The sequence below is a fragment of the Cucurbita pepo genome, chromosome 17 (genome assembly GCF_057944985.1).
Source record: "Cucurbita pepo subsp. pepo isolate OVF chromosome 17, ASM5794498v1, whole genome shotgun sequence".
Lineage (NCBI taxonomy): Eukaryota > Viridiplantae > Streptophyta > Magnoliopsida > Cucurbitales > Cucurbitaceae > Cucurbita > Cucurbita pepo.
The window spans coordinates 14,173,154-14,195,406 of NC_141814.1; the positions used below are offsets into that span (position 1 = coordinate 14,173,154).

General features: G+C 37.4%; 5 protein-coding genes across 10 annotated transcripts in view; 4 read left to right on the forward strand and 1 right to left on the reverse strand.

Moving 5' to 3' along the window:
* The window catches only part of LOC111778372 (bidirectional sugar transporter N3), a 1,982-nt gene extending 1,455 nt beyond the window's left edge, over positions 1–527 (forward strand). The window contains exons 6-7 of the mRNA XM_087118832.1: positions 1–107; positions 194–527. The exon at positions 1–107 is cut by the window's left edge and continues 13 nt beyond it. Of these exons, the coding sequence (XP_086974958.1) occupies positions 1–107; positions 194–445 (359 nt within the window). The 3' untranslated portion in view covers positions 446–527. The remainder of the gene's footprint in view (positions 108–193) is intronic.
* Positions 528–774: 247 nt separating this feature from the next.
* On the reverse strand, positions 775–5,709 carry LOC111778370 (serine/threonine-protein kinase PBS1). Of its 2 annotated transcripts, XR_015413132.1 has the most exons (6): positions 4,985–5,709; positions 4,237–4,442; positions 3,839–4,028; positions 1,894–2,285; positions 1,122–1,798; positions 775–1,018 (listed from the first exon to the last, which is right to left on the reverse strand). XR_015413132.1 is itself a non-coding variant. In XM_023658153.2 (5 exons), the coding sequence occupies exons 1-5, from the start codon at positions 5,103–5,105 to the stop codon at positions 1,310–1,312; spliced, it is 1,398 nt and encodes a 465-aa protein (XP_023513921.2). In that variant the 5' UTR covers positions 5,106–5,709; the 3' UTR covers positions 775–1,309. The 2 variants fall into 2 exon arrangements, 1 of the variants encoding a protein (XP_023513921.2); XM_023658153.2 differs by having other exon boundaries at positions 775–1,798.
* Positions 5,710–8,374: 2,665 nt separating this feature from the next.
* On the forward strand, positions 8,375–9,138 carry LOC111778373 (glutaredoxin-C1-like). The gene has a single exon (XM_023658156.2). The coding sequence runs from the start codon at positions 8,549–8,551 to the stop codon at positions 8,927–8,929; it is 381 nt and encodes a 126-aa protein (XP_023513924.1). The 5' UTR covers positions 8,375–8,548; the 3' UTR covers positions 8,930–9,138.
* A 2,074-nt stretch (positions 9,139–11,212) lies between these two features.
* On the forward strand, positions 11,213–12,425 carry LOC111778825 (uncharacterized). The gene has a single exon (XM_087118981.1). The coding sequence runs from the start codon at positions 11,517–11,519 to the stop codon at positions 12,054–12,056; it is 540 nt and encodes a 179-aa protein (XP_086975107.1). The 5' UTR covers positions 11,213–11,516; the 3' UTR covers positions 12,057–12,425.
* An 845-nt stretch (positions 12,426–13,270) lies between these two features.
* On the forward strand, positions 13,271–21,911 carry LOC111778104 (uncharacterized). Of its 5 annotated transcripts, XM_087119113.1 has the most exons (13): positions 13,271–13,527; positions 14,399–14,446; positions 14,535–14,608; positions 16,259–17,188; positions 17,271–17,364; positions 17,456–17,524; positions 17,648–17,764; positions 17,880–18,635; positions 18,724–20,682; positions 20,713–20,913; positions 21,003–21,057; positions 21,216–21,343; positions 21,432–21,911. In XM_087119113.1, the coding sequence occupies exons 1-13, from the start codon at positions 13,452–13,454 to the stop codon at positions 21,746–21,748; spliced, it is 4,824 nt and encodes a 1,607-aa protein (XP_086975239.1). In that variant the 5' UTR covers positions 13,271–13,451; the 3' UTR covers positions 21,749–21,911. The 5 variants fall into 5 exon arrangements, with proteins under 5 accessions (XP_086975239.1, XP_023513525.2, XP_086975238.1 ...); XM_023657757.2 differs by having other exon boundaries at positions 18,724–20,913; XM_087119112.1 differs by having other exon boundaries at positions 18,724–20,913; positions 21,216–21,328.
* The last annotated feature ends 342 nt before the right edge of the window (positions 21,912–22,253 follow it).

The window sequence follows — 22,253 nt, forward strand, 5'->3', positions numbered from 1 at the left end:
GAACAAAGAGCGTTGAGTACATGCCATTTACACTCTCATTCTTCCTTACATTGAGTGCCATAATGTGGTTTGCTTATGGTGTTTTCTTGAACGACATATGCGTTGCCGTAAGTGTTGTTTGATATCAAATGTATATTTAATCTAGAACTGAACTGGAAAAGGTATTGACTATGGTTTTGTACTTTTGGGACAGATTCCAAACGTGGTGGGGTTTGTATTGGGGTTGGTTCAGATGGTGGTGTATGCAATTTACAGAAAGGGAAGAATGGAAGAAGAGAAGGTAGCAGAGGAAGTAAAAGGCAGAGCAGTGGTAGCTGAGGTTCATCCTGTGAAGGCCAACGGAAATGACGCACAAAAGGATGTAATGATAATAATAAAGGAGGAACAACTTCATGAAACCGCAATCAGCTGTGACAAAAGCAATATTAATCAATCTCCACTTTAGTTCTACCTTACATCATCATCATCAAACTTTCTGTTGTTGTTGTTGTAATTTCTATACCATTTGGGAGTGGAGTGAAGAAGAAGAAGAAGATGATGATGATGATGATGTTGATAACATCAGCAACAATGGCCCTTTCCTTTTACCTACTACTGCTATTATTGTTACCTTTGCTTCATTTCTTCTCTTATATATCAACTATTAATCACATCCCATTTTCGTCTCTTTTTCTGTGTCCTTGCACATTTAATTATATAGTAATAATATTGTTAAATGATTATGAAATGATTCCACGCTCACCCATCACATCCCCCATTATGAGAAGAAGAGAGTACCAAAATTGGCTGATTCAAATAGTTTTGTGTTATCTCTTTGGTTGTACTCTGCAGAGTTGATCATACAGGACATAAGCAAATCAAACAACCCAACCCTCACCTTTTCAATTATTTTTCCTTTTCCTTCGTTCTCAGTCTCTCTTTCTACATTCTCCTCCACCATGCTTGCCTTTACTTCTTCTTCTTCTTCTTCTTCTTCTTCTTCTTCTTCTTCTTCTTCTTCTTCTTCTTCTTCTTCTTCCTCGTGTGTAGGGTTAATGGAATTCATAAAACAGGAAAATTTTAACCCAACAAAGTTCAGAAAAAGTACTGACCAAGTCCCCAAGGAACAACCCAACCCCTACATCAATTGCCTTGCTGCTCACCATGATGATATAGAAGCCTGAATAAGCCCTCCTAACATTCCAACTTATTCGTTCTTCCCCGACCAACCCAACCAAACATAGTGCAGGAAGGAAGGAAGGAAGGAAGGAAGGAGACAAGGTAACAGACCTGCTCATGCCTTGTGCATCTCTTCCTCTAACTCCATCACTTACCCATTCGAACCATCAAAACTGCCTTGTGCGCTCTGTCGCCTTTTTTCTCGCCAATTCTCTCCCCACATCTTCGCCTCAGCCACTGCACGTTCTCTCTCTGAATCCTTATTCAAAATCCTACCAGTCTCCCTTGGGGACTCGTCCTTCCCCGGACCATCCAATGTCCACCTTCGTTCACATGCTCCCCCTTCTTCATTCTTTACTGCAACTTTCTCGTCTCTGTTCCGTCTTTCGTCCCGATCACCAGAACCTCTCTGAGCAGCAGCAGCAGTACCTGAAGGAGAACTTGGATCATAGGATTGATTTGCCAAGTATGACAGGGCAGTGACCACGTCTCCAATCAGCGGACGGGCTGCAGCCTGTTCTTGGGTACACATGGATGCCACAGCTAGAGCCTGGTACAGACCTCGCATGGGATACCGCCCCTGCAACTGTGGATCAGCCAATTTTGAGAATCTTCTGCGGTCGTTAAAAAATGGGCGTGCCTGCATTGCGTAAAACAAAGAGTAACTATAATTAGCATGCAACAAAACACCGTTGAACATGCCTAAAAAATCAGTACACATATCATCAGGCTTACCCACGTGACAAGGTTCTGTTCTCCTTGGGGCCGGGTGCTATCAATGGTTCTCCGTCCAGTTATCAACTCTAAGAAGACAACACCAAAACTATAAACATCAGACTTGACGGTCAATTGTCCGGTCATGGCGTACTCGGGAGCACAGTAACCATAAGTTCCCATGACCCTGGTGGAAACATGAGATTTATCTCCAACAGGGCCAAGCTTGGCAAGGCCAAAATCAGAAAGCTTTGGATGGTATCCTTCATCAAGTAATATATTGGAGGATTTGAAGTCTCTATAAATAACTGGAGGGTTTGCCTTGTCATGCAAGTACTCTAAGCCTCTGGCTGCACCAGCAGCTATTTTCATTCTTGTGTTCCAATCTAGGGGTTCCTTATCAGGTGGAATTTCTGATTAAGAAAATAAAAAACAAAACTAAGTTTGTCATCGATCTGCGACGAAGAAGGCTAAAAAATATGCATAGTTTTCTTGAGAAGTAAAATAACATTGGTCATGGAGACAGTTAGAACAAGGGAGAACAAGAAGCTATCCCTAAGTCCAAGAAGATTGCAGAATCCCATTCCAATTGGCAGTATAAAGTAAGAAGAATTACAGACATCCTTAGAGAGAGAGAGAGAGAGAGAGAGAGAGAGCTTTATCAGAAGGTAAACATTTAACAAGGAAGACAGCATGTGTCCAAATTGGTAAGCCCTAAGCTAAGAATAAAAACATTAAGAACCATTCCTATTGGTTCATTCTTTTTGAGAGGATAAGGAATGTTATTCTAATTCTCCCATTTTAGTGCGGAACTTACTACTGCCATCTTTTCTTTTTAGTATTATTTTATCCCATTTTCTATCTACTTTTTTGTAGGTCTCACACCAAATTTCATTCATCAGTAAAAACAACATCCATCATCATAGTTCTCTACATTTAGATTCTGATTCTAAAGTAATTTCAATAATGACAATATTAAAAACTTAATCTACTTGTTATTATTTCTCTTTTCAATTGACTTTTACTCCACTGCTACCTTACTCCTATTTTTATTAAACAAATGATGTATATATGATCAAGCATGTAACAGTAACAACACTCTTTTCATGGACATTTCTACAAGGTAATTTCACATAATATGCACATAATTTTAGTAATAGCAGTTACATTGACGATAGGATCAAATAGCAGCCCCTGAGCTTCATTTCATTGCAGGTGAATCAGAGTAGACATTCTTACAAATTCATAAGAATGAATAACATTGGAAGCAATTCATAGTTATGAACAGAGCAAATAAGTGAACAAGAGGTCCTCTTTCATATGCGAAGTCATTGGTTAAATACAAATTTATGTCCATAACTTCCAAGAACTAAAATGAAAGGGTTTGTTTCAATTTCATCGGTATCTGTTGAATTGCACGTTATAACTCAAATAAGTAGCGTGGATCCATAAAATCTATTTCAGCTCATAACATGAAACTGTACTTCAACCCAGTAGTCCCCTGGTCTAACTACTAGCACGCTCTTTCATCAGATAGAAGGGTCTAGCTTTAGGGCAATTAGTAATCTAGCTACAATTTGATGTAGGCTGAGAATCCTTGAATTTAAACGGCAATCTTAATTAAAGTGATAGAAGATGTTATTTTCCAAGAATCAACAAAAATCCAGTCTCAACTCGACCCCATTCCAATATTACTTTCCAGACTAAATCCAATCGTAAACTAACAAGCAAAATGGAAAAGTAGTAAGAATCACAAAAGTGCATAGATGAGAGTTTAGACCAGACCTAAATTAACATACAAGAATATAGAAAAATAGAAAAAGCATGCAAGAATTCGAACCTCTAACTAAATTGTAGAGTGTTGGATAAAAAATAATTTCTGACAAAATTATTCACACACACACACACACACATATATATATAGTTCATCATAATTATAGGTTTTCAAGTCAGCAGAAAACTTTACCATGAAGATGATCTTCCAATGATCCCAAAGGCATGAACTCATATACAAGAAGCCGTTGATCCCCATCTGCACAGTAACCAATCAGATTCACCAAATTTGGATGATGTAGAAGGCTAAGCATGAGAACCTCCACTAGAAATTCTCTGTTTCCTTGAAGACCATTCCTATCCAACTGTTTTACAGCAACAATCTGCAACAACAAGTATAAATCAGAAATTTGTATTGAAAGGGGACTATTTGGAAATCAAAACTAATTATTTCCATCCCTCCCACTTCACAAAAATCAAGGATAAATGCAACAATCTGCCTGTACTTGGTAGAAGAAACAATTTGGTCGTATTGTGTAGATTGATAACCTAAAGGATTAATTTGATGCTTTAAAAACATAGACGCATAACCTGGCCTGAGCTTTCGAGGCGCCCTTTGTATACACGTCCAAATCCTCCTTCCCCAATAAAACACTCAGGTCTAAAATTCTTGGTTGCAATTGCAAGCTCCCGGAAAGTGAATGTTTGAGCAGAAATATTGACAAGAGGCCCATCCTTGGGATTCTGCTGTTCCCTTTTGGAACCACCATTGCCTTTTGATCTAAGTTTGTCTATTCCTGCAAGCAAACATACCATCAGAACAAAGGGCAGTCTTCCTACCCCATTCCAAGGTTTAGGATGAAAGGATTTTGAGGTATTAAAACTCCATAAGGAGAAAATATGATGAAGTCACCAGTGCAAAGTGAAAGAATCTAACACTGCAAAACCCTAATAGCTATCATACAAACATGATTGATGCAGAATACAAAAATTTGGATGAACACGATTGCCAGATTTAGTCACCTTACAAATAATTGATTGCGACTCTGATCCCTATCTATCTATTACAAACCTATCACTCAGATACATGATACTACAGAATTCACCATGATTCCTCAAACCAAAAGAACACAAGTGCATCAAAGTTAACAAAATCTGCTGGGGTCCACTGATAGTAGCAGCTCCATATATTTTTCTCCACCAAATCAAAGCCTTTGATAGACTAACAAGAAGCAAGCAAAGGAACAACAACGAAGAATCGTATAAACTAGATCAAGAACACGCAGATTTTGCAGAGAGTCTAGTGAGATCAAGAACGAAGAAGAAGAAAGAAACTAACCAGAAGGCAATTTGGCAATGTTGGGTGGAATCATTGGATGGTGTTGCTTACCATCATCGCTTTCCTTTTCGGGATTCAGCTTCTCCTCTTCCCTCGAATCGAAACAGGGAAAACAGCCCATATCCTCAAATCAAAAACCCAATCTTCAAAATCCTTCTACTACACCCCAAAAACACAAAAAGGAAATGGAAGAATTGATCTCAAAGGCTCCCAGACTCGATCACAAACTCACAACCCAATCCAATCGAATTGTCACAAAGAAATCACGTCAAGGGTCTCATCCACAGAACCTTCCCCCCGATCGGGTAGGTGAAAAACGAAGAAGAAGGCAGAGTGAGAGAGAGAGAGAGAGAGAGGGGAAGTAGAAGAACGTGTAGAACTGCGAATACAGGATGTTGAAGAGACGAGGGCGAGGGTGGTAGGCGAATAGGCGAGGTTTCGTGTGAGATAGATTGATTGACTGGGTGTGTACAGTGAAAATGAAAAGGAGTTAGGAGAAGAGCCGGCTTTGGTTTGAACTCTACTCGGCATCGGGCACGCCCATGTAATTACAGCAACCCCATTTATTCAATTAACACAAACAGAATAAAAAATGAGCGGAAAAAATCCCATCTCAATTCACAGCTACTGTGCGTGTGTGTACGCTATGAATGTTTGAATAGTGATCCAATTATGCATCATTCCCCTGAATGGGTTTGATGGGTGGTGTTGTTAGGCGATGGAAAGAGGGTTGAATTGAAGCACTGATAAAAGAGCGACGTCAAATGGCGGGACTGGCGGCGGATTCCACATTCAACTGATGTGTTTGTTTATTGGAAGTTTCACTTTTTCTTTTCTTTTTTTTACTTAAATTATCTGTTCCTCAATTCTTTTCTTTTTTTCGCGTTCTTCTGACGCTGATTTCAAATCCACCAATCGCCACAATGTCCACCATCGCCATCACCATCCCCTTCATTTCTCATTTTTCTTTTATTTCCAAAGTATATATTTGAGTGATTGATTTTTGTTTGGTGTTCGGAATAAGTGAAGACATTCAGTAGCAGTGATTTTTAATAAAAAAAAAAAAGAAAAAAAGAAAAAAAAAGGGATCTTTGTAGCTAGATCTATTTATTTCCCCTACATTCTTGCTCTTCTTCTCACTCCCCCTTTTAACAACTTATTTTCCTTAGCTTTTCATTTTTTGAAAATTCCTTTCTTTGAAACTGTTTATTGTAATGGATTGCTCTAACCAACAATGCATCAATTTATGGAACCATTCAAAACTTTTAAGCAACAATTTAAGAAAGATAGAAAAAACCTTAAATATGCTATGTTCATGAAAAAATATTGGTTAGGTGGCTTAACTATTTGTGACCCATCACATAAAATTAGCTAAGTAGGTATATTGTAAGTAAATATTTGTAATTAAACAACAACGAAGGAAAAGGAAAAGGAAAAGGAAAAGGAAAAGGAAAAGGAAAAGGAAAAATCCACCGACAATCGCAAAGATTCCCATCTCCACCAATATCCCACTTTCCCACACCTTCTAAGAACCATCCTTTCCCAATTCCCATCGGTATATAAAGTTTACCATTCGTCTTCTTCTTCCTCTTCCCAATTCCCATCAGTGGTATCTTTCCTTGGGCAAGTCTTGTGTAGTGTTGACGTCTTCTTCTTCCTCACTTTTTGGTTCTGGTTTTGGTTTTCATACCATAACCAAAAGTATTGCTATTAGAGTGTACATGAATGAATGCGATGCAAATGGAAAATGGAAGCGTCCTCATGTTTTCAAGGAAACCAAAAGCCCAAGCTTTGAGCCCTACAATGCTCATGTTAGTATAACTCCCAACTATTATTTATTTATTTATTTTTACATAACTAAAACTCTTTACTAAAAAGGCCATGGTAGAAAGTTAGAATTCATTTTTTGTTCATCACTTTTTCCCAGTTCATTTTTTTTTTTTTTTAATTTGAAAAAGGTTGAAGTACGTATTTAATATATTAAATATAAAAATATAAAAATACATTTAATTTGGAACGTTAAAATTTATGTTTGATGTATTGTGTTTAAATTCAATATTTAATACATCCAATATAAATAAATAAAATAGATTAAATTTTTTTCTTTCCACAGGCTTCCATTGGTCTTGAGTTTAAGTCAATAGTTACAAAGACTAACATAAGTTTTCAAGGTATACTTGTTTAATTCAATCAATTAATTAAATGTTCTTGTGTTATAAAAAAAAATGTTGCTATATTTTAATTAAATGTTGCTATATTTAAAATTTAACTAAATGTTCTTGTGTTATACAAAAAAAAAAAAAAAAAAAAAAAAAAAAGGAGAAAAAAGTATAAGGCAAGTAAAAATAGAGTTGAATCAAAAATTGAGGGAACCCAGGGTAGCAATTTTGTGTGATGTGAAATGATGCATAGATAAATGACATAAAAATCATAGGAAAGAAAAAAGAAAGTGTATAATGGTGAGACAGGGGAACAAAAAAGGGGAAAGCAGCAGCATTAAAATTAATTAAAATATATTTGGAAATTAAACTCTAAAGCATGATGGTTGAGAGGTATTTTAAAAAGAGTGCAAGTGTGGGGGAGAGTATAGTATATAGTATAGGGTTTGATTAGGGCTTCCTCTTCCTGCGCCGGCATTCGGCGCTTCCCTACAAACCTCCTCTCTCTCTTTCTCTTCAACTAAATACATAATATGAGATTGAGTTGAATTAATTGGAGTTGCCATTCCACAATTATACTATCAATTATATGAATTCCGAATGTTCATTATTCTATTATTACATTCCTTTTTTTCTTTTCCCATTATTCTTTATCCTCCATATAATGTCATGGTTCTTTTCTTAAGTTGAGGAAATATGATTATAAAGAATAAACAAGCAAGTGGGTGAGAAGGAAATTGTTAGATTAGATGTAACAAAAATCTGAAACACCATAAGATATTGAAGACAAAAGAGGAAATGTTAGAAGAAGGGGAGATTCATCTTCATCTTCTGGTTCTGTTGCTGTAATAAAAGCCTCTTCTTTTCTTTTTCTGCATGAATGCACAAAAGAAGAAAAGAAGCCGACAACAAGGACACACACAGCCGTCTATTACATTTCTTTTTTTTTTTTTTCTTTTTTAGTTTTTTTGTTCTTCTGTATTCTGTAGTGTAGACAACTGAATCCCCTCAGCCGCCTTCAATTCTGACACCCTATTCTAAATTTTCCCAGAAAATTTAAAAAGAAAAAGAGAGAGTACAGAGTCAGTCATTTTTTGAAAGCAAAACATGAGGAACAGCTCCCTCCCACGCCTCGCGACAACAACAGACAAATTCTTCTTTATTACTACCTTTGCCCCCCCCGCCCCCCATCAGTTTCCTATTCCTTTTTAACTTATTTCTAACCTATTCCTTCCACAATAAAACATATATTTCTCCAACAAAACAACCAACTCCAAGTGCATCCTTTCCAGTCTCCCCTATATAAACCCCACATCCCCCCACCACCATTTCCAAATCTCAAAAATTCCCTTTTCCTCACTCACCACACGCACGCAAAACTACAAACAAAAAACAAAAACAAAAAATGATGCATTACCAGGCAGAGCGTTCATGGGAATACTACATGCCGCCCACTGCAGCCAGAGACCCAGTGGACCGTGTACTCCGGCTTGCGGCAGAGAGCGCGGTGGTGATATTCAGCGTCAGCAGCTGCTGCATGTGCCACGCCCTCAAGCGCCTGCTATGCGGTATGGGAGTGAGCCCAACCGTGTACGAGCTCGACCACGACCCCAGAGGAAAAGAAATTGAAAGGGCTTTGATGAGGCTCGTCGGACCCACCGCACCGCCGGTGCCGGTCGTCTTTATTGGCGGAAAGCTGGTGGGCTCTATGGACAGAGTTATGGCTTCTCACATCAATGGAACTTTGGTCCCTCTTCTCAAGGAAGCCGGGGCCTTGTGGCTTTAGATGTAATTTTATTCTAAATAATGCTCTCTCTTTTTTTTTTCTTTTTTTTTTTTTTTGTTAATTTCTCTTTCTCTAACAAAGTTGAAGTTGTTCTTGTTGGAGCAACTTCTTTCTTTTTTTTCTTTTCTTTTCCCGAGATACAGTTGGGGTTTTATGTATCAGATTGATTTTCATGTGTCTCGTTTCTGTATAGAGAAATGGAAACTTAATTTAGCTTCATTATAAAAAAAAAAAAAAAAAAAAAAAAAAAAAAAATTGATATATTTAGGGCAGATCTGTGGAACTTAATCCAAAAAGGCATTCTACTCACGGTTGGTTGGATGATGGAAGTCCCACATCGGCTAATTTAGAGAATGATCATGGGTTTATAAGTGAGGAATACTAACTCCATTGGTACGAGGCCTTTTGGGGAAGCCCAAAACAAAGCCATGAGAGCTTATGCATACCATTGTGGAGAGTCGTGTTCGTTTAACACTCATCACCTTCCTTTTAAATCACCATCATAAATTAGAATTAAAAGCTGAACTATAATAGTGACATATAATAATTTTATGTCCAATACAAACAAGATAAAAGCATGGTGAGGCAAAATAATGCTGTTCTTTCAATTATTTTTGTGTGCCTTTTTTTTTAATACTCTTTTCCCCTCTCCCTCTCTACCCTAAACAATTATGCCATGTAATTTGTCTATAAAATCATAATATATAGATCTAATAATTTAGTATGATTAACTCATGCTGTTTTTTTTTTTTTTTTTTTTTTTTTAATTCCTTCTTCAATATAAAGTCAACTATGGTTCCATCAGTTTCAAACTCTTTCTTTATAAATAATATTTATAATCCTAGGGTATTATGTATTTTACTATAACCATCAAACTTTTTTAATTTTAACTTCCTAAATTTGTTACTGCAAACATGTTAAAAGAGTAAAGCGGTTAAAAACTAGGTATAATAAAATTCATTTTTTTAAGAATAATTAAAATCCTTTATTGTGGATAATTTCCTAATTTTTTATTTTTATATAATTTGACTAAAATACTTCCATATGTCACAATTAACTCTCTCTACTTCTTTGGTCACATACAATCTAACCTGGACTTTTAATGCTTTTTTTTTTTTTTAATTTAAATAATACGCGTTGGACTTTTTAAATGATTTTTTAATTGTTTATTTATATCTCATTATGCTCAATGTTTTATCAATTTATTTCTTCTATATTTTTCTATTTTCAAATTGACATTGATGAAACATCTCTCTCTCCCTCTCTCTCACGTCTGTGGAAATTGTCAACGCAAGTTCCAGTGAACTATTGATGACCAATTAATAACCAATTAATTATCCTTATCCTTATCCTTCACTGAATCCTAATTATTAAAAAAAAAAACATTAATTATAAATCAGCAATATTAGTATTTATCTACCTATACTCGACATTTCTTTCATATTTCTCCCAGAATTTCTGTTGTCAATGATAATATATATATAAGGGGTTAATTGCAAAATATTAAAATTGTAGAGTAATTTGGTGACATGATTAGATTAATTTTTTTTATTATCGGTAGCGTCACATTTTCAATATGCAATGTCATGAGATGACAAAAGACATGTATATTAAAGACGACAAAATTAATTAACATTGTTTACAATTTTAAATTTTAGAGGCTATAATCTAAAAAAACTAGAGGCACGTTTCCCCCTTAAACACGTAGCAATCTCATGTAAAAGTCAGATTAAAGGCTATTGTGAAAGCAACTCGACGGAAACACAACTTCAAACTACTTGTTCTTATTAATGGAAAAACTTCCAAAATATTTATTATCTATTTCATGAACATAGGAACCGAAAATTCTAATCTTTTTTATTTATTTATTTTTTAATATGTAGCCATATTCATTGAATTACAAAATAATTATCACATTTTTTTTTCTCTTAAATTCAAATTCAACCTATCCAAGCTGGAAAAGAAAACCAAAAACCAAGAATATTTGTTCAAATCCACCTTCATTAAAATATAACAACGCACATAATTAATATTTTTGTAATGTATTAATCATTTCATTTTATTTCCAATTTGCACCAAGTGACACAGCAGTTGACAACCGAGTGATGTCATCTAAAATAATATCAGTAATTTAAATTAAAAAAGAAAATAGAAAGAAAGAAAGACAAATTGGAAAAGGAAATTGTAAAGATATTAAAATTCCATTTCGGGTTGGCTTTGTATATAAACCTCTTCTTCCTCCCTTCAATTTCACACACACGCCATTTTCAATCAATCCAAGAAGAACACCGGAGTTTCAATTTTCTCTTCTTTTTCTTCAGAATCTGCGAGCATTTTTCACTATCAGCCTTCTTCCTTGTTCATTTTTCTCTTTTCCATGAACATCATCGAGTTGATTTTTCGTTAATCACGATGCGTAACACAATGAAGCCGCGGGTTAAGATTCTGTTTTTTTTGGTCTACGATCGAGGCTAATTTCCTTCGAAATCGACGAAAGCAATTCAATTTCCATTCTATTCATCTTATTGCGTTTTGATTCGGAGGATTTTCATTTAGAGATAAGCTAGCTTATTCATTCCTTCTATCCATGGATCTTAGTAGAGAGAAAGTGAAGAACAAGGGGCTGATCTTGAAAACCTGGGAGCGTTGCAAGTCGTTCGGCCGAGGGAGAAGAACTTCACCGTCCTCCGCCGGAATCAAACGATTCTTAACGAGAAAGACGAAATCGTGGCCACGCCTGGAGGTTATCTCCGGCGAAGAAGACGAGGACAAGGAGGAACGGCGGCGGAGCTTCCGACGGAAGCGGAGAGTGGCACCAGAAGGCTGTTTCACGGTGTACGTCGGAGCGGAGAGGCAGAGATTTGTGATCAGAACAGAGTATGCGAATCATCCTCTGTTCCGATCGTTGTTGAAGGAAGCGGAGGCGGAGTACGGATATAACTGCCAGGCGCCGCTGTCGCTGCCGTGCGATGTGGAGAGTTTTTACGGAGTGCTGATGGAAATGGACGACGGTGCCGCCGATGTCCGGTGTGGATGTGGACATCCTACTCCGAAGAGAATTGGATCTTATCATCTTCCGAGTCCTGGTTCTTCTTCGTCTCTCATTGTAAATCAGTTCCACTTCTGATTCTCAACCTCTCTTCCAGGGAATTAAACGTGAGGTTTTTATTTTTATTTTTATGCGTATTTTGTGGGTTTGACTTTTAGGATTTGTGTTCTTTGATGATGGGGAGTGTGAGATGGTTATTAGTATAGTGTTTTTTTTTTCTTTCTTTTTTTTGTAAGGCCTGTGTTTGAACAATCGAATTGGTTTTAGTGGATGGGTTTAGCAAGATCCATATGCAACTTATTTGAAAAAGAAAAAAAAGGGGTTAATGAAAATTGGAGATGTATCCTCCTCCTATGTTTTCGTTGCTACGTCTTGTTCATGGAGTTGTACGATTGGAGGCCTAATCATACTAAAGTAATAAAAACACAACTATGACTTTGTGTAGATTATGTTGTAAAATAGAAATGGGGGTATAGATAGCTTATATATTTTGTTAATATAATTTTATTTCTGTCTCTTGTCGTTTTATGAATAAATGTAACAATTTGGTATAAGATAGATAGCCAAGAATCCAAGATTACTTTATTTTTATTTTTATGTTTTACAAAAAAAGATTATTAGCCCAGATAATAATAATAAAATATAAACTAAATTGTTTCATCAATTTGACTTTCTTTCCATACAATTCCCTTTTCCGGTTCGAAAATTCATGCACCTACTAAATCAATGAACAACAGTATTTATTTTGACATAAACTCTTGATTTTGACACCCAATTTTGTCTTTACCTTATTATTCTCTTTTTACTTAACAATACATTTATTCTATTTGTTTCAGTAAATAGTTGTACAACCAACGATAAAGCCAAAGATTGCAAATATAATTTTACTTTTTTTTTTTTTTTTTTCTTTTTTCTTTTTTCTTTTCTTGGGGGTTTGTCTTGTAAGTTTCACAGAAGGGCCGATTCATTGGGCCGCTCAAGCCCACTTACACAACAACTGAACGAAGCCCATGTATCAGTAGCCCAACTAATAAAAATATAAAATAAAAAATGTAATGACTATAAATATTGCGACTTTCAAAAAAGAAAAAAAAAAAAAAAAAGAAAAAAAAAGAAGAAACACAGACCCAACCCAAACCCAAACCCAAACCCAAACCCAAACCCAAACCCAAACCCAAACCCAAACCCTGCCTTACCCTTTTCCTTCTCTCTCAGACTCACAAGTCGCACCTTCTCTCTCTCTCTCTCTCTCTCTCTCTCTCTCTCTCTTCGCTCCTCTTCTCTTCTCTTCTCTTCTCTTCTCTTCTCTTCTCTCTCTCTGCAACAGTTTCGCCATTCTCCCCAAACCCCTAGATTTTCTCATACATACGAACCTTCTCTTCTCTTCTCTCCTGCTTCTCTCTGCAAATCACTCCTTTCCTTCCCTCCCTCCACACATCAAATCCGGCCTTTGCTTTCGATCTCCGCTCCCACATGGCCGACGGCAACTTCGGTCTCCCTGACGATCTTCTCTCCTCCCGACCCTCCGATCACTCCTGGACGCCCAAAGGTACTCACAACACTCTCCGTATATATATCTATCTGTGTTTCTGAATTCTATTCGTTGTCTTCTCTTTCTTGCCGCTTACGCTGCTTTGCTTTTATTTGATCCCGCGCCTTCTTGGATTCAATTCGTTCGAGTCAATGTCTGCTTTTTGTTTCTTGATCTCAGCCGTCTGGTTTTGGTTCGGGATTTGAATCTTTCTGTTTCCAGTTCATGAATTAGGGTTTACAATGTTAATCTCTCGACCATTTTTTTCGATTTCTTTATTGGAGTTCCCAGATCCTATGGCTTTCTTTCTGTGTTTTGAATTCAATTTTGTACTGTTTTCATTGATTGCTTATGCTTGTTCGCTGTTGCTTTACGGATTTGGTGCTTTGCCTGAGTTTTTATAATGTTTACATCTATTTTTGGTGCTACGGTAACGGGATGGGGGAGGGGTGAATTTTCATGTACTGCAGTTTATGTTGTGCTGTTCAGCGAATCATTGATCTTTGTCTAGATGTTTGTTGTTTTACGATACCTATCCCAGTCCTCTGGAATTCAAACATGTTTATTGTGTCGTACTTGAAGTTGTTTATGTGATGGGGTTGTAATCTTTACTGAAGGGATGACTGTGGGGACTAATTATGGGGTTTTCCTTTCTTCCTTTCATTTTGTATTCGTTAGTTTCTTGTTCCACTTTTTGCAATCCTTATTTTTCTCCCTCTTGTTTTCTCGTTAATATGTTGAGATGGTCGATTCTTGCAATTTCTACATCTTTATTTCACCCACGGTTTAGGAACATATGCAGCCACTTTAGTGATTCTTGCTTTATATATTTATTGGCTTACTAATGTTGCAAATACACGTTTCCATATGCTACTGTAATCTTCTGCAGGGAATGATGAGGAGAAGGTGCTCACGGCCTTCCTTGATGAGTCAAAAGGTAGCTTTTACCTATCTTAAAATTTTCTGAGTTTTATCGTTTAGTCTGTGAACGTGACAATGCTAACATGCATAGTCAAACAATGCAGACCCAGTGGCATCAGAGAACAACATACCCTTGTCCCCTCAATGGCTATATGCCAAACCAAGTGAAGCTAAGATGGTAATACTTGTTTGGCATTATTTCATTTATTTTCCTTTCTGTCGTTGGGGAAGTTTTATTGATAAGTTTAAATTCCCTGAACCCTTTGTAAGCATTTATTCTACAATGTTTTTTTCTTGACAACAAAGTCTATGAAAACATGTCTGTAAAAGGTGAGTTTCAAATTAAGGAGTTGTCTAGCCACTTTATATTATGTTTGTGTTCACCCAAAGCATTATTTTAATGAATCGGTGTTATGTTCTTGTAGAGATGAGAAAACATCTTGCTTATGATTTAATAGAATTTTTTTTAATAGATAAATTGCATTATTGTCTCAATTTTGTATTTGAACTATTTTGTATACATAATTTCATTTGAAGAACTTTAATGGAGTTTTATTTTCTGGGAAGTTTTGAACTCATGTATTTTTGTTCTATTAAATAGTCTGTCTTGTTGTAGTTATTTAGGTGATCTTTTGGATTTGATTTATTTTAAGATATGATGATCCCCTTGATGTTTTCACCTGAACTTTTTGAAAGAGGTAAAGGATAATATGCTTGAGCAAACTTCTCCTAATCATTACTTTGAAAGATGAGGAACTCTTTATGGGAAATCTGAAGATTAAGGTCAGATATTAATTTTAGCACAGAGATAGCTGATGAAATGCCCGTCAGGATTTGACTGCCTATGGAGTTTCTTTGTAGTCATGTTTATAAATAGATTGTTGAGTCTAGAAATAAATTTTGAGTTTAAAGATCTAACGGTAAAATTATTTGGCACGATTATTTTTTCTAAAGTCAATAGAAACAGGTGAAATACTATTTGGCTATTTGGTTTTGTTTTATTTGATATTTTCTAAATTAACTATTCATATATAACTGTAGTTTTTTTTTCAGTATAGCTTGATTTAAATGTGTTGTATTAAATCTATGTGTACAAGAAACAAATTTAAACACAATAACATAAGATATCATTTTTATAAAATTAAACTTCAAATTTATTTTAAAAGATAAGATTGAGAAGTTATTCATAAAAATGATTTCCAGAAATTCAATCAGCCTCTTAGCTTGCACAATAGCATCATATTTTGAATATGGGGATTGAAGCTATTGAGGTATCCTTCATGTTCGAAATTTAATATTGAATCCATAGGAATATTATTTAAATTCCCATTTCTCAAGCTGTTAGCTGATCTTAGAAGTCTCTTGTGGAAATTTTAATAGGCATACAGAAGATGTTATGAGCCTGGTTAAGTTCTCTCTTGCTCTAGGCTTGTAAAGTTAGAAAAGATTGTAGTATTGTTGGTTAGTTTTGATTAGCTTCTAGTGATAATGGTAGCCTCTTTTTGTCGTAGTTTGAACTAAGGTTTACCGGCTTTTACTATGTCTACCGGCTTTTACTATGTCTTGGTTGATACTTTAAAATTTTCAAAATACGGTCTTTCTTCTGTTATTATTCATCTGTACAGAAAACTTACCCTTAACACATGGTCTGAATTAAATCCTGTTATAGCTAAATTCAATACTGGTCAAGGATGTATTGGTAACTGTATGCCATATTTTTGTAGGCTTAACATGGTAACTTCTATTTAATTCTTAGGAAGAATTTGCACTTGTATAGACCGTACATTATTTTTTTCAGTAGATAAGTATTCTGTTCAACGTGGAACAGGAAGTGCGTGCTCCAACGCCAGTGTCCCTTGCTAACTCTACTGATCTCAATCAGAAAGATGTTTGGCGCCCAGATGGATCTGAGGACAAGAAGGATTGGAGGAAAAATACTTCTGAAAATGAAAGTGGGCGCTGTTGGCGAGAGGAAGAGCGTGAAACTGGCTTACTTGGTGGTCGCCGCAGAAAAGCTGAGCGCCGCATTGATAGCATGTCAACCAAGGAGACAATGGAGATTAGAGTCCTACCTAATTTGGACAGATGGCATGATGGTCGTACTTCTGGGCATGATAATCGCACTTCTGGTCATGATGGTCGTACTTCTGGGCATGATAGTCGTACTTCTGGGCATGATAGTCGTACTTCTGGTCATGATGCGCGACGTGACAACAAATGGACATTGAGGTGGGGACCAGATGACAAAGAAAAGGAATCACGGATGGACAAGCGAGCAGATGCTGATAAGGAAGATGTTCGCAATGACAGTCAATCAGTGAGTGGCAATCGCCCTACTTCTGAGCGTGATTCCGATTCACGTGATAAATGGAGGCCTCGCCATAGGATGGAAAGTCATTCTGTTGGCTCAACTTCCTCTCGTGCTGCACCCGGTTTTACTCTTGAGAGAGGCCGGGGAGATGGGGGGTCTAATTTAGGATTTACAGTTGGACGAGGAAGGTCCAATACTATTGGGAGATCATCTACTTGTCCCATTGGAGTTCCATTCTTGGATAAGATAGAAAATGTTCCTGGGAAACCAAGATACTCATCTTATTCTTTTTGTTACCCTAGGGGTAAGCTTCTTGACATATATAGGAGGCAGAAATTTGATCCATCGTTCTCATCTCTGCCTGATCACATGGATGAATTACTGCCTGTGACTCAACCTAGTTCTGTAGAACCGTTAGCGTTTGTTTCTCCGAATGCTGAGGAGGAGGTAACAAATAATTTCTTGACATGTTGGATGACAATGAATGTGCTGCAAGTTATTATGTGACTGTGCCGTTTGTATTGTGCAGGCTATCCTTAGTGACATATGGAAGGGAAAGATCACAAGTAGTGGGGTTGTATACATTCCACAGAAAAAGGAGAAGCCAACTGAATGTATTTTAGGTATTTTCTATTTGGTAGCTGTGGCGTTGGTCCATCTGTTAACTCCTTAGAAACTAAACTAGGGACTAATCTTTGTTGAAATCTAATCCAGGAGATGTTGACTCGATAGAGAGAAATCAGACTGGACTGGACTCCACTTTAGTATCTGAGGATGTAGAAGGTATTGAGTTAGATCTTCAAGTTTTTTCTACCGTGTACTTGTTTGTCTAAAACTCTCCCTACATTTCCTCTATTTAGTTATGGGGGATAATCAATATATTTACAAAATGGATTGTCCTTGCAGCAACTGCAGATGAAGAAATTGCTAATATCACTAAAAAAGTTACTAATGATGATGCATGCCAAGATACTAGTGACGGGAGCATTTGGAGTCATCCTGCAACGAGAGATGCCCTAAATGGTTAGTATTTACATCCTTTATCTTCTTTTTTGTATCTGCCGACAACAAATATGATATTGCTTAGTGTCCATTTGTTGCTGAAAGCATTTTTTCATTTTTAATTTCTATTAAATAGGAAAATATATCAGCCATAAGGAAGAGGAAAAAAGGTCCAATGCAGCTGTTTCCATGTCAAACGCTGATGGATTGGCCCATACAGTTTCTACAGTAGCCTCCCAACTTGGGATGGAGATTGGTACTCAGCTAAATGTTAATGTGAATGGGCGAGAAGATTCGGATCATAGAGTGCCTCGTAACTTCAATGAAATTGAGTTTGCAAATTCTTTTGATGTCGGATCCAAGCTTCCTGATGATCCTAGTGCTATTTTCTTTATTCCCTTCTCTGAGCAAAATGCAACTATAAGTTCTGATGTGAAGTCCGAGGAGTTGAGTTTGTTTTATCTTGATCCTCAAGGGGTTATTCAGGGTCCATTTATCGGGGCTGACATTATTTTGTGGTATGAGCAAGGTTTCTTTGGGTTGGACCTGCCTGTTCGGTTGGCAGATGCCCCTGAAGGAACCCCATTCAGTGAGTTGGGAAAGGTTATGCCACATTTGAAAATTAGAGTGGGAAGTGTTGATTGTGCTGATATGAAATCTCTTTCAGGACAATCTGGTGTCTCAGGAGGAATAATGGAGGCCAATTTGCCTTCTAAGCATCCTTCTCTTGATAAGAATGATGCGTCCACAACAAATGAGGTTCATCGGTCATTGGCTGAATTACATAGCCTCTCAAATCAACACATTCCATCTGGTATGTCCGAGACGGAAGTACCATTTCATTTACATTCCAAGGGTCAAGGCGTTCATGATGTTGTTGCACAGGATGAAGGTTTGTTGTCTTCTTTTTGTTGTATTATTAGTAATGTGCTATTTTTTTTCCTTGACACACTCGTCATAACAATTCCTCTGTTTTTCAGAAATTGTATTTTCTGGGAGGCCTGGAAATGGTGGTTATCAAATTCCTAACTCTGCTGGGGTACTGCCTTTGGTAAGTTCTATCAGCCAACCTTCCGAGTTGACTGATCGCAGTGTTCCCGTTCAGAATGAACATAAGTTGCACCCTTTTGGATTGCTGTGGTCTGAGCTGGAAGGTACGAATGTGAAACCAGTTGAAGTCACAAATTTGAAACATGCCAAGTCAGCTAACATTCCTTCAAGCATGGGAAGAACTGGACCATTTGTTGGGAAGGGGGAAGCATCTCTCAATGCAGAGACTTGGCTTGATGTTTACAGAAGAAGTATGCATTCTGACCAGGGTGTATACCAGGATGCAAATGTCGCTCATTCCCTGCCACTTATTGAACAAGAATCTAATAGGTTTGATTTGGCAAATCAACTCATCTCGCAACAATATCATCAGGCACTTCAACAACGGAATTTGTTGTCTCACTCTAATGAAGCTACCTTAGATCATCATATGCACCAGCAGAATCTTATGCACCATCACCAGCTATTGGCTAATAGAAGTACACCCGACCTTGATCATTTCTTGAACCTGAGTGTACAACGGCAGCAGATGCAGTTACAGCATCAATTACAGCAGCAGCAGTTGCATCAGCAGCAAAAGCTTTTGCAGGAACAACATCAATCTCAAGTCCAACAGCTGCTGCTTGAACAATTGTTGCGCCAACAAATGCATGATGCAGGTCTTGGGCAGTCACATATTGATCCAATTAGAGCCAATAATGCTCTTGATCAGGCGATACTGGAGCAACGTCTTCTACATGAGCTACAGCAACAGTCTCATCATCAACAAAGATCTGTTGATCCATCTTTTGAGCAACTTATTAAAACAAAGTTTGGTCACTTGCCACCACAACAGGAACATCCAAGAGATTTGTCTGAACTAATATCTCGGGCCCAGCTTGGACAGATGCAATCATTGGATCAGCAAATTCTCCAGCAGGAGATGCTTCAGTCTCGACAGTTGTCTATGGCATTAAGGCAGAGGGCCAATATGGAGGACAAGAGACTTGTTGGTGGTCCCATCTGGCCAGAGGATGAGGCTGATCAGCAGTTTTTTAGAGGACATGCTAACGCACAACGTTTATTGTCGTCAGGGTTTGAATTACACCAGCAGCAGCAGCAGCAGCCGAGGCAGTCTCATGTAGAGCAGCTGAATCACCTTGAGCGCAATCTTTCATTCCAAGATCGGTTTAGGCTAGGTCTTTATGAGCCTGCTTCACTTCCACTTGAGAGATCAATATCCTATCCTGATGTTGCTCAGGGGATGAATCTGGATGTTGTTAATGCAATGGCCCGTGCTCGTGCTTTAGAATTGCAAGAATCTAGTGCACATAATCCACCTGGTGGTCAACTGGGACAATATGCACCCAGCATCATTCCACAGAATCCTCACCACTCTCTAGGCAGTAACCAGTTTCATACTTCACATTTTGATGGAACTGAAGGCAACTGGTCTGAGAAAAATGACCGACATGGAAATGATTGGATGGAGTCTCGCATTCAACAGCTGCATATCAATGCTGAGCAACAGAAAAGGGAGTTGGAAGCTAAAATGATTTCTGAAGATCCAACTCTATGGATGTCAGATGGGCTCAATGATGAGAAGTCAAAGCAGTTATTAATGGAACTCCTCAATCAGAAGTCTGTTCATCAACCTACAGAATCCTTGGATGTAGGAAATTGTGCATCGTTCAATAGGGCATCATCTGGCCTCTATTCTGGATCAGGCTCTCTTGATCAGTCGTTCATTCTTCATTCAGGCAAGGAAAGAGGCTTGAACAATGCATTGTCAGTGGGGTCTTATGGTTCTAATTCTTATAAACCACTGCAAGGTGAGCATCCTGGCAGCTTGGCAAGCAATGAGAAGGTCCTGTACAGGTTGGAGTCTGGCTCTGTTAGCAAGGGAACATCAATTTTGACTGGTCCTAAACCCAATGGTGCAATTAACAGCTCTAGTTCGATGAATAAAGATGTCTCAGAGGTGGAGGGTAGAGCTCGAGGATTGAAAGGTGAGGGTTTGATGAAAACTCAAGCTTTCCAAATTCAAGAAAGCATGCTTGATCAAGTGGCATCTGCTGATCACGGGGAATTTTCGGTGGATACTCATACCCTTAGCCGGCATTCTTCTCTTGGTTCTGTTGGTATAAATTTCTCTCTTTTTTCAGTTACCTTCTCTTCTACCAACCATTATGAAGATGCTATCTTATGTTTTCTTTCCTTGGAAATGTAGGCTTTCACAATGAAAGGATTGCTAATACGTTCCCAGAAGAGATTCCTAAAGACCCGTAAGTTACTAGCACCTTTAAAAGTATATAATGAGTGAAGACGAATGCATGCTCAACTTGTTCTTTACTTGCAGCTTGAGGCAATTTGTTCATTTAAATGGCTTTGGTAGTTTATAAATATGGATTTACTAATATTTTTATTTTCTGTTTTCTGACAGGGATATTATCATTCACAATAAAGACAATACTTTATTGAAACGACCTCCTGTCTCACGTACTTCAGCAGCTCAGGAAGGATCGTCTGTCCTGATTTCTGATCCGGTTGTTAGAGGCAAGAATCCAGATGGTAGATATAAGTGATCGGTTTTGCTATCTTTTCTCCATAAATATTTTGAAATTTGAACTAAATTTGAGATATTTATCCTAAAATTTAGGAGGAAGACCCGACCCAACTGGTGTCTCGGTGAACCAAGAAAACATGGTTGCTGTGAAGAAAGAAATGCGTTTTCGGCGTTCTTCTTCCTGTAGTGACAATGAAGTATCGGAGACTTCTTTTATTGATATGCTGAAGAAGACAGCTCCGCAAGAAGTCCATTCAACTGGGGTTTCAGAACCATCCGATGGAATGCAGGGAGGGAAAGGTGGGAAAAAGAAAGGGAAGAAGGGGAGGCAAATAGACCCTGCACTACTCGGTTTCAAAGTCACCAGCAACAGAATCATGATGGGTGAAATTCAACGCTTAGACGATTAGGCAGTAGAAATTGATTTTTTCTTTTAACAAATCAATTTTTGTAGAGTGTGCAGTTTTTTTCCCCGCCTTTTTTGTAACCCTCTTGTAAGTTGTTGTATAGGTTTTTAGAGGTCAGCTGCGTGAAAGAGGTTCCGGCATATATTCCAATTCTTTTCTTTTCTTCCGCAGTTGTGAAATGATCAATTTTGAGTTGGTGCCGGAAAAATACCACAGATTTATGTGCTGCTCAATACAAACCTTTGTACAGAACTCTTCACGGAGAGTTTGAGAGGAACGCACGAAATATTCAACAATTTTTTATGGTATAATAAAACTAACCTAAGGATTCCACCAAGATTTCAAATATTAGAAGTTAAGCCCCTTAAGAAAATCAAGTTTTTTTTTTCTTTTGTTCCTTGTATATAAAGTTATATTTGCAAAAGAATATGTGTTTCAAATAAAGTTGTGATGGTGACAATTGGTTCCCCCCCCAGAATGACATTCAATGGGTTTATCTTAATTTTAA